Source organism: Poeciliopsis prolifica, unplaced genomic scaffold (genome assembly GCF_027474105.1).
Source record: "Poeciliopsis prolifica strain line A6 unplaced genomic scaffold, Auburn_PproV2 SCAFFOLD135, whole genome shotgun sequence".
In the NCBI taxonomy this organism is placed as follows: Eukaryota; Metazoa; Chordata; class Actinopteri; order Cyprinodontiformes; family Poeciliidae; genus Poeciliopsis; species Poeciliopsis prolifica.
This window is the reverse complement of record NW_026562510.1, coordinates 295,320-306,636: the sequence shown is the minus strand read 5'-3', so window position 1 is coordinate 306,636 and position 11,317 is coordinate 295,320. Positions and strand designations below refer to the sequence as shown.

Sequence of the window (11,317 nt, the reverse complement as noted above, 5' to 3'; positions counted from 1 at the left end):
ACCAGAGGTCTGATGCCTGATCACAAGTCAAATCATTTCAAAAATATATATATAAGAAAACATTTACTCAATAAAACAATAAATAGGTTTGAAAATAAATAGCAAAACAAATTTTAGTAAAATTTCACATTCCTGGCATTAGATAAAAATGTGCATTCATTTTGCTTTCTTTTTTTTGTGCAAGCAATAAATATCAAAATAACAAAAACATGTCTATATATATATATATTTTTAACTGAGGTAAGACGTCCAATAAGTTTGCACGAATAGAATCACAACTTCTCAGGATGGTCGCTGAAGGAACAGGACACTAGATGGCGCCAGAGGTTCAGTTAAGAAGTCGTGTTGCTGACGTCAACGTTCTATTATGCGACACTGCGGCTGTGCTGTGACTTTCACATTCAACAAGGTCCGTAGAAAAGCTTCGAGTTAAAGTGCAATTGCAGAGAAATGTGAACTGCTGCAGCTCCGGCTGGAGCTTATGAACGTCATCAGTGCAACAGACTCCAGAGGTTGTCGTAATGCTTGAATGCTGCTGAAAAGGCGGATCAAACAGCGATGAAATCGTTGCGTCTTCTCTTTAATCTGCTGGAAAGAGAAAACAGAAAGATTAGATGATGCATGTTGAAGTTTTTTCGCGCCGGCCATAAAGTGAAACCTCTCACCTTTTGTGGACCAATAGGACCGCTGCGACAGTGATGCAGATGATGATTATTAGGACTGCGATGATCAGAACGTTCTGTGACACATTTCCTGAAGAGAAACGACACTTGGTCAGTCTGCGCAGAAATGAGCCACATCATGTTTCCCCCACCCCAAAAGAGGAAGCTGGGAATCCCTCCCTCTCTTACTGTTACTAATGACATTCAGAGAATGAGCCTCTGGGATTAGAACAGTAAACCTGAGACCCCACTCTCTGCCCCACAGCACACAGTGTGACGTGGGGTTTCCGGGAACATGAAACTAAAGTGAAACTAAATCCTTGGGTGCCTGTGAGTCACAGCTCAGCTGATTAAAGGGAACCATGACTCAGTTCGCTTTGATTCTGTTGTTTGACTTCCAGGACTACGAATTTAAACTGCGAGTCATTAACCTTGAAGAGAGTTTCTGGGATTTCCTGACTTCCTGATTGGTTGATCATTGACACAATCAGGTGTGTAAATCTTTGACATCACAACCAGGCAGTCAGAACTCTTGGGGAATTTCTTATGCCTGTGTGGGACTTCCTTGAACTGGAGCCAGGTACATCAATCTGAAGATTATCTGGAATTTGAACTTCCACAGCAGTAGCACTTCCTGATTGGTTCCCTCCCAGGCAGCAGATCAGGACAAGCGGCCCGTTTACACACATCTCCACATGATAGCTTTTAAAACCATTAAGTTCAGCATGCGTACCTTGCTCCTCCTCACTTTTTCCAAGTGAGGAAAAAGAGAATTCCTCCTGCCTCTGTCCCAGCAGTCCTTGGTTCACTACACAGTACACATGTCCTCTCCAGTCTCTCGGCATCTGCACTGTGATGTTGCTGATGGTGGTGGACGTCCCATCACTGTTGTTGACTGTAGTCTCTGTGGCGTCTGTGAGAGCGAGATCGGAGATGTTCCAGGAAATCTTGGGTGTGGGTTTCCCTGTGGCTGAGCAACTGAGTTCTTCCTTTCTGCTGTTAGGGGCAGAGCTGCTTGCAGAGGAGTTCCATTTCTGCATCTCTGATATCCCTTCATGAAAAATTGGAAACCGTTACTCCTGCTTCGTGTTTTCCGACATTTTGAAACAGAGAAAGTCGTAAAGAAACAGCAGCTCACCTTCCACCTTGAGGCAGATCTGCTTCCTTTTGGAGCCGTCGGGATACACGTTGAAGGAGCAGACGTAACAGTTTTCATCTGCCCACGTCACATCCCTCAATGTGATGGACGAGGAGCTCAAAGACGAATTGTGCAAGATCACCTTCCCTTTAAAAGGCTCATTTATTTGCTCCCCAACAGGTTTGTTGTACGTTGCCATGTTTTCCAATGACTCAGGTCTAAGACCCCGCTGCCAGGTGACCTGCAGAACGCCTGCGGGGGAAACAAACAGTCAGTACATCACCGGTGACCTTTGAGAGAGTCCTGGCTGTTTGTTGAGAGCCAGCTGTCAGGAAAACGCTCCAGATGTGGGACTTTACCTGTTGGGTTTGCGAGCGTACAGTTGAAGTTTGCCTCGCCGCCGTACGCGACTGTGGTCGTCCCATGGAGGCTGATGGGAGAGGCGCAGGCTGGAAACAGAAATACAGAGTCAGCAAACAGAGTCAGCAAACAGAGTCTAACGGTTCAACAGGGTGAGACAGAATAATCAGAAAATTATTATTGCATAAGTCCTAAACAAAATAAATAAAATAGAAACACATGAATCCATAAATTACATGAATATAAAGAAAATGCAATAAATAATGTAATAATGTATCAAAAGTAAACCACAAAGGAAACTGAAAATACATTTCATGCTAATAACTTAAGAAAATAGAGATAATAATAATAAATGACGCAAGTGCATAAATAATAATGTATATTTTATGATATACAATCATAAAATTTTAATTGTATTATTGTAAAATAATATATTTTATTTTAAGATATATATTTGTATATATCATATAAAGTTTGTTACAAAATATAATAAAAGATATATTTTATTATTTACATGAACTGGATCTATTTTTTTAGCCCAACTAATCACAAATTAACTTAAGATACATTTAATGTTAGAAAAATAAAATAGCATTTTAATATTAAAATAACATTTTTTATATGAGCCAAATTCTTACAAGCTATCATAAAAATATCTTTGTTTCACTGTGTACTGCACAACAATATCATTGTTTAATAATAGAGTCATACAGTCAGTACAGGTGAAGCAAAAATAAAAGTCAAAAGTCGTCTTACCATTAATAGCCAAACAGAGGACAGAGAGGATCAGTAGCATCCTGTCACTGCTGCAGCAACTAGAAAATAGTTTCTCTTTGTGCTGCGCTGCCTTTATAGCACTGGGTGAGTTTCTTCTGACTCATGGAAATCATTTGTGGGGGAGGAGAGAAGGTGCTTCCCTCCGCCTGCAAGGATTTGTCAACATATTTTCTTTCAATTCAGTTTAATAAATAAATACTGCAAATCATTTCTGAGGAAAGTTAAAAATTTAAAGATCAGATTTGAAGAACAAACAACTTAAAAAAAAAAATCAGACAAACTTAATTTGAGGTCTTTCCATGTCCGCTCTATGGTGTTTATTTTTTATATTTCTGCTAATAACATTGGAGCTAGTCAAAACACCGACTTTTGCACATATATATATATATATATTTTTTTTTTTTACTCAGCACCCAGTAAACAGTGTCATCACTTCTGGAAACAATATTTACTTGATCTTGCTGCCAGAGGGGAAAAAACACTGATACCAATAGTAGAAGTTCCCTAAAGTTCTTGGCTTACTCAAGGTTTATTTTCTGATGCATAATCACATTCTCATGTAGCAATGCGTCTCTCACAATCACTGGTCCCTCAGCAGAAACAGTGTGTCGTTTTCTCGTCTTTCCCATTTTGAAGAACGACTAAGAATCACAAACCAAATACGAAGTTACGCTGTTACATTTCTGGATTTTGTGTTGGTTTCTCATTTAATTCCCGTATGACATGTTCTCCTTTCGCGTCCAGGCGGTGAACCACGTCTGGCTTCAACCACAAAAACCACAGCAGAAGAAAAAAATGTGACAGAAGTTTGCTGAGCTCATGTTCGGTAAGTTTCATCACCGCTCAGATGCCGTGACACGTTCAGCGTCCACTTCACGCCGTTTCGCCCGCCTTCTACAGGAACATAAAACCAACTCCTCCAGGGAATCTATGAACCACGCATGAACGTCATGTCAGAGGAAATCTAAGCTGTGATTTCCTCTGTTCTATCAAGAAACAGAGAACAGGAAGAGGCATTTAGAAGCACAATAAATTTGGTTGGTTGAATCATTACTGTTACTGTAAACCCATGTTGTGAAACAACCATACGATTACCAAGTAAAGCCAACTTGTCAGATCATTTCTTACATCTTTTATAGTTTGCAGAGACGTTACAAAGGATTCTTGTGCACAAAGGTATCAGTCAGGAGAAGGATGCAATGAATACAATAGCATTAAATTTCAAAGTAATTGAAGAAGACATGGGATCGTCAACAGGTGAGCGACGCATTGCCAGGAAGAGTTATGTGAAGAACAGGAACATCCAAAATCCTCTCAGACTTTGAGGAAGGACTCACTGCTGCAGCTCAACGCAAAAATATAGTTTCAGGCTGACTGGGATCTGAGGTATGAAAGCATAGCACACGCTTTGGGGTGGACATTTTTCTATTTCCAATAATGGCAACGACAAAATCTTAAAACAAACAAAAAAACACTAAATGGTTAATTGATGCAAATTGTATCCCAAGTTCAAGATATTTCTGAAAAGAGAAACCTAACAGTCCAGACTGAATCACAACAGAAACTGAAACTTAGCAAAAGGATCTTAAGCTCCTCTGTGAGCAACAAACTGAGCCCCAAAACCTTCATGTATGTAAAGCTGCAGATTCATTTGAATCAATTGCACAGCATCACGTTTCAGGTGTTTTTGTAACGCCTAATAAATAACCGGTTATTTATTAGGGGTGTGTTGCTCCACGTTGTTTCCTTATTTATGGGGAAGTTCCTCTTTAATTCCTCAGAGTCACGAATATGAAAGAACCTGGCAGCTCTGGGTTGTGTTGCTGCGGGTTTTTAAAAGACACACAAAACATTTATCATGATTAAAATATGACATTGTTTTTGCTGCAGTGTTTTTTCTATCATATTTCACTTTCAGTCTGAGTCTCCTGCGAGGTTTACTCTTAAGCACGCATTAAATGTCTCTTATCATTATGTAAGTGGACCACATGGTTACAGCTAATATGACCATAGCTACTGTATCTAAATGGATAAATGACAGTAATTAAGTTATATAACTTGGACTAAATTGGGGCAGGGAAGTACCTTTAATACTGAGGTTCAATCTGGTTTTAAAGCAGAATCAGGTTAGAAACATTAGCTGCTTTGAGTTTTATGAATCTAAATTAAACCTCCTGTCAGACTGAAACACAGTCGGGTTTTTTTTTATTGCAGGTGTCACTTCTGTCATTCACAAACTTCTCCATCTGACTGTCAAATATAGTCGCAGTCTGCCGGTCAGTCAGAAAGCAGTGGCTCCGATTGGCTGTTTTTGACCAATCGTCAGGCAGCAATATCAGAGGGAGGGCATGGAGGAGTTGGACCTTTTTACAGATTATCATCATTTCAGGTAACTAGTTTTCACTCAGGACGTTTCAGAGAAAAAAACAAAAGAAATTACCTGTGGTGGTTCCCCTAAAGATCCTCAGAAGATCCAGGCATGTTGTTGTTTTCAAATCCTGCTTCCCAGTCTCGGAGGTTTGAACTTTTACCGGGGAATACCTTCATAAACAAAACAACCACAGTTCACACACATAAAACCATGACATCGTGACTGATTAGGAAAAATAACCATCATTTGTGCAAATAAAAAACAAGTGTGCAACTCTATGTTTGGAGCAGCAGCAGTTTATCTCTGTGTTTTGGTCTTACATTAAAAAAGATGCTTTTCAGCAGAAATTGAAGCTCTTACCCAAACAGAGTCGGTTGTTATTAAAGGAAAGGTGGACGCTCTCAGTAGTGAAAGTGATATGCATTTAGGGATTTTTTTTGCAAGTCACTGAATCCTCATTAGCAAGTATCCTGCTGAACCTGCAGACTCAGTCATGATAGCTGATGTTTCTTTGGGGTTTTCTTTCGGCCATGAAGTTCCTTGAATTGTGCTGAGCAACCTGTTCTTCTGACCCCCAGTACTGCAAGTCTGCACAAATCCTGAGCAACAGTCGCTGTAACAAACAAGAAAAAATAACATGACGGACAGAAAATGTGAACACAGTCGGCTGCAAGAATTGCGTGCATAGATGGAGAGAAAAAAAGGAAGTTACACAGCTGATAAATAAAGAGGAGGGGGTTTCAGGTCAGATGTTCTTGACCTCTTACTTCCTCTGCAAGTAAACAGGAATGTCGAAGTTAGAGTCCGGGGAACACCAGACTGCCAAAACATAAACAAAGAAAATGTGCTTGTCAAAGGCTGCAGAAATGAAAGTAGAATTAAAAAAACAAAAATATTTAGACTTATGAAAGATTGTATTGTCCCGTTTCTTTTAACGCAATCAAATTAATTCAATTAAAGCTTCCTGTTTCGGGATGTGAAGGGTTCTCAAAATGCAAATTGAATTTGCATTCCAAGAGTCCTGCAAGTTTTAGATGGTCCATTCACCTGAATCAAAGACTGAATGACCTTCAAGACTTTTTGATTCATTGTGTTCAAGCAGAAAACCGAAAAGTGCAAATTGCATAAATATATTTTATTCCATGTGATATTTATTAGTAATAAAGTATATTTCGGTGATCGGTGATGCATAATGACAACCTGCTGTTCTGCTAGAATAAATGTCTTTTTATTCCACACAGATTACAGCAAACTCATTCACACAACAAACAACACGTGATGCTTAGATTCTTATAGTGACACAAAGACCGGAGAGCCATCAGTCTGGGCAGAGCAGCAAACACGTGGCTGGACGTCCGTATGAAACCCAGAGCAGCCTCTGCCAAACGGAGGGGCTTCTCCACCTTTATACTCATCAACAAAAAACCTCGCAGGAGAGAAAGGAAAGGCCAATTTCCCTCTACCAGACGGGTTACCCAATCAGAGCGCTGCTGCACTCCGTGGTAAAATCGCCACAAACTCAGAGCATGACCTCTCACCTATCAGCGCTTGACCCCCGTTATCCACAAGCTCCATGACTGACAACCACGAGCTCAGAGCATGACCAGCTACACAATGTGGGTTAAAGGTTTACCAGAGTATAAAATGAGTATAAACACACAACTTATCTAAGAACATAAAAAATTCTCATATCAAGGCTCTTTATACAAATAACAGTTTATCAGAATTATTTAGGGCAGAATTTTCTTTAATAATTTTTTTAAATTAAAAATTGTGCAAAAAAAGAATTAATGAGTTTTTCTTTGCATTTGATCCTAAATGGAGTTTTTTCTTCTCTAACTTAATAGCACGCAATTATTTAAGTGCAGCAAACATGCAGCCTTCAGTGTGCATGAATGAGTAAATTTGGTGGTTAAGAGCGGCTCATGGAGGCGGTCCCAAACCGCACAGCTGAACTATTTAATGTGAAACAATAAATGAGGGGTTGTAGTTTAAAACTGTAGAGCCGGGATGTCAAAGTCAAATACACTGAGGGCCAAAAAACCAAATTTGCTGCAAGCCGAGGCCAAACAGTGTATATTATTGGATAATGAAATGAATAAAGCAATATTTTCTTATGGATCTGTCAGTAACCTCAAGGGAAAACAAATTCAACAGGCAAACAGCAAAAATTTAATTGTTTTGAAAAACTAAATATGTTTCTTAATATCAAGATAAATGCATAAATTATAAACTGAAACTACATTATTGTGCTGCTCTATGATGTTGATGCTCTTGTCTTTGTGTTTCTGAGAAGCTTGTTAGAGCCGTCTTAGATTATATTCTCATTACAGCCAGACTATCTAAAAAAGTAACTTTTATCAGATTACTGATTACTGATCAGTAATCTGATCAGTAATCAGTAGATTACTGATTACTGATCAGTAATCAGTAGATTACTGATTAACAGTAAATAGTTGAAATAGTCATTTAGATTACCACTTTATGAGGAAAGTAACTGACATTAACAGTAACTATTTACTGTTAAATAGTTTTTAAGTATTTGACAGTTAAATATTTAATAACTATTTAAGTTATTTACTGTTAAATAGATAATAACTAAATAGTTATTAACTATTTTACAGCAAATAAATAGTAAATAACTATTTACTGTTAAATAGTTAATAACTAAATAGTTATTTAGTTATTAAATACTTAATAACTAGTTAACTATTTAACAATAAATAGTTAATAACTATTGAAGTTATTTACTGTTAAATAGTCGCAGTAAATAACTGTTTAACAGTAAATAAATATTTAACAGTAAATAGTAAATAACTATTTACTGTTAAATAGTTAATTTATTTATTTTTAAATAGTTACAGTAAATAATTATTTAACTGTAAATAGTTATTTACTGTAACTATTGTTGCATTGTTGTTTTCAGCAGCTGCTAACAACGCAGTGAAAATCATATTGATCTTTGACAAACGTTAATAGTTTTGTCAAAGATTAAAATGATTATTTTCTAATGATTATTTTATAATGGTTATTTTATAATGATTATTTTCTAATGATTATTTTCTAATGATTATTTTCTAATGATTATTTTATAATGATTATTTTATAATGATTACATCATCACTGTGTTTCCAGTTATAAATTTAAACTGAAGGAGAGATTGTTTAATGGTTACCACAGTAACCATGGTTACTACAGTAACCATAAAACAACATCAAGTTAAAACAGTAACAAAAAAAACTTTAGTAATTTGTGCGTCTTTTTGTGTTTCTATTGTCTGGAAAACAAAAATAGTATTTTAACCTAAAACAGCAACTCATAACATCAGTAAGCTAATTAAAAAAAAGAAAAAGCCCAAAATGGCTTCTAATAATCGGCCGTTTGGAGCAGAACTCAAAATGCACATCTCCCTCCACTGTCCATGTTTCTGCCACATGGACGCTCCCCAAGCTGCAGAGAGGAAGACAAATTTAATTACAAAATAAAATAGAAACACAAAGTGATTTTTATAAGTCACTGTAGTCTGACTGCAGGACTCGACTTTGATATATGTGCAGTAGAAAATGTAAAAACAATGGCAAACTGAAAAAGGATACACCCACGTGAAAAAGATCCGTCCATCCGCCCGTCCATCCGTCCGTCCTTCCGCCCATCCTTCCACCCATCCTTCTGCCCATCCGTCCATCCACCCGTCTGTCCGTCCGTCCATTGTCTGCTGCTAATCCAGTGTCGGGTCTCGGGGGAAGCAGCTTCAGAAAGGAGGCCCAGTCTTTCCTGTCTCCAGCCTCTTCTTGCAGCTCCTCTGATGGAACCCAAAGTCGTTCCCAGGCCAGCTGAGAGACATGGTCCCTCCAGCATGTCCTGGGTCTTCCCTGGGGCTCCCTGGGACCCTTGTGAGGGACCAGGACCTCGGACTTGGAGGCATAGATTCTCATCCTGGCCGCTTCACACTCGGCTGCGAACCGCTCCAGCGAGAGCTGCTGATCACGTCCTGATGGAGCCAATAGGACCACATCATCCACAAAAAGCAGAGATGCGATCCTAAGTCCACCAGAACGGATCTCCTCAACACCTTGACTGCCCCTAGAAATTCTGTCCATGAAGTGATGAACAGAATCACTGAGGGCAGCCCTGGTGGAGTCCAACTCTCACAGGGAACGAGTCCGACTAACTGCCATTGTTCCACGACCAGGACGAAAACCACACTGCTCTTCCACAATCCGAGGATCCACTATCAGACGGAGCCTCCTCTCCAAAACTCTTCCATCCTTCAACCCAGACCTTCTCTCTTGAAGAGACCCAACAGTGCTTCAGAGAGTTGGGCGTGTTTCTGTCTTGATGGCAGATTTACAGCACTTTTAAAAAATCCATGATGGTACCCAATATCGTAGTGTACCCTCCTGGTACATCTGAACAAAAACACGCCCAACTCTCTGAAACACTGTTGGCTTGGGCTCATCCACCATCTTTACTGCCATGTCCTCATTTGTCTTTGCAATCTGGGCATGTGCTGACCTTGACTTTAGCCTGTCTAATTTAATTTTCAATGTCACCAGTTTTTTATTTAATTCGTTGTTTTCATTCTCTAACCACTGGCGATTTCTATTTTTTCCCTCAAAGCATTCTCTGCCCTCCTTCTGATCGAAATGTTATTTGACTCCAGTCTTTGGTTTTCCTTGCTTAAGTCTCTGCACTGTTGTTTCAGTGATTGAATTGTCACTCTGGTTTCCTCCAGCTCATTATTGAGCGCCTCGATTCTCCATTGTTGTTGCTCCATCCTTTCCTGTAACATTTTATTTTCGGACATCAAATCAGCGATGCCACTGTTTGTCCTCCCAGTTAGCTGGTGTATTTTCTGCTCCATGCTGTCCACCGTTGTTCTTAGCATGGAGTTCTCGTCCTGTAGCTCCATGCATCGCTTATCAAGAACCTCCACCGTTGTAAAATACTCCGCCATCGCTATGTCTTTTTTGAACTTCGTCAAACCGCAAATGAATCTCTCTGTAGAATCTTGGAATATAGAGACAGTCTCCAGTGATGTCACAGAGAGGATGAGTGACATCACAGTTTGTGATGTCACTCGAGGGGGGAGGGATGCGAGGGGAGAGTGACATCACAGTTTGTGATGTCACTCCCCCCTCCCACTGTTGTGTGTGAGGGGGGAGGAACGGGGGAAGATGTTTTTTTTAACTTTATTCGCAGACACACTGTATAACGACAGAGTGAAACATTTGTTATGCCTCAAGAAAAACAAATACAGATAAACATTGTTCAAGGAAAAGCTAAGGGGCTTTGGTTCCCAACTATACATTCAAAGCAGTGCAGATTTTAATTGTTTTAATAGTTACTTTTTGTCAGAGTCTTGATATAAAACTTAACTTCATTGTAATATGCAGCAAGGCATGGACTTTTGTCAAACTATTACTTGACAAAAGTCCATCTGCTGAAGGTTTTTTAATCAATTTAGTTGTGTAAATGTACCAAAAAATCTCCACAATTGATAAGTGACTTCTTCACAAAACACCAGGAAGCTTGACAGGTTTCCCCATTCGATGCAGAGATGCTGTAATGTGGGTCAGGTTGTAGTTGCCAAGCTTCTCAGATTAATGATGCAGCAAACCATACCTCCAGGGACAAAAGCCCCACTGACAGCTGGGCAAACACACACCGAATAAACTAATTACTTACTTTGGTAATTGATCCCAGGAATGATGTGTAATTAAGTCGATAAGGTGTCTGCAATTAGCCATGGCCTATAAAAAAGAAAAGGTAAACAGTTCAAATCATATTTGTGCTTCCTCTATTGGTTCTGATTACAGCATGAAAAACAGGCGGCTGATTGGCTGCAGTGACCAAAAACGACGAGAATCAGTTTTAGTTACCAGCACACAGAATGCAAAGTCAGAACTAACATGAATGAATAAACTGGTTGGGAACGATCAAAACTTAATACTAAATATGAACGCAGATGAAAAGTATATAGGTTGTCTGATGGTTCTGTGGTCAAAA

The 11,317-nt window shown here is 39.1% G+C and overlaps 1 protein-coding gene across 8 annotated transcripts; it reads right to left on the bottom strand.

Annotated features, from left to right (window-relative positions):
- Positions 1–212: 212 nt before the first annotated feature.
- On the bottom strand, positions 213–10,424 carry LOC129355461 (OX-2 membrane glycoprotein-like). Of its 8 annotated transcripts, XM_055025056.1 has the most exons (13): positions 8,905–10,422; positions 6,847–6,915; positions 6,021–6,127; positions 5,669–5,921; positions 5,378–5,478; positions 3,778–3,923; positions 3,489–3,578; positions 2,917–3,083; positions 2,160–2,249; positions 1,801–2,052; positions 1,396–1,713; positions 666–753; positions 213–588 (listed from the first exon to the last, which is right to left on the bottom strand). In XM_055025056.1, exons 8-13 carry the CDS (start codon positions 2,954–2,956, stop codon positions 549–551), a joined length of 828 nt encoding a protein of 275 aa, XP_054881031.1. In that variant the 5' UTR covers positions 2,957–3,083; positions 3,489–3,578; positions 3,778–3,923; positions 5,378–5,478; positions 5,669–5,921; positions 6,021–6,127; positions 6,847–6,915; positions 8,905–10,422; the 3' UTR covers positions 213–548. The 8 variants fall into 8 exon arrangements, with proteins under 8 accessions (XP_054881031.1, XP_054881029.1, XP_054881030.1 ...); XM_055025054.1 differs by having other exon boundaries at positions 3,489–3,923; XM_055025055.1 differs by lacking the exons at positions 3,489–3,578; positions 3,778–3,923.
- Between the last annotated feature and the right edge of the window lie 893 nt (positions 10,425–11,317).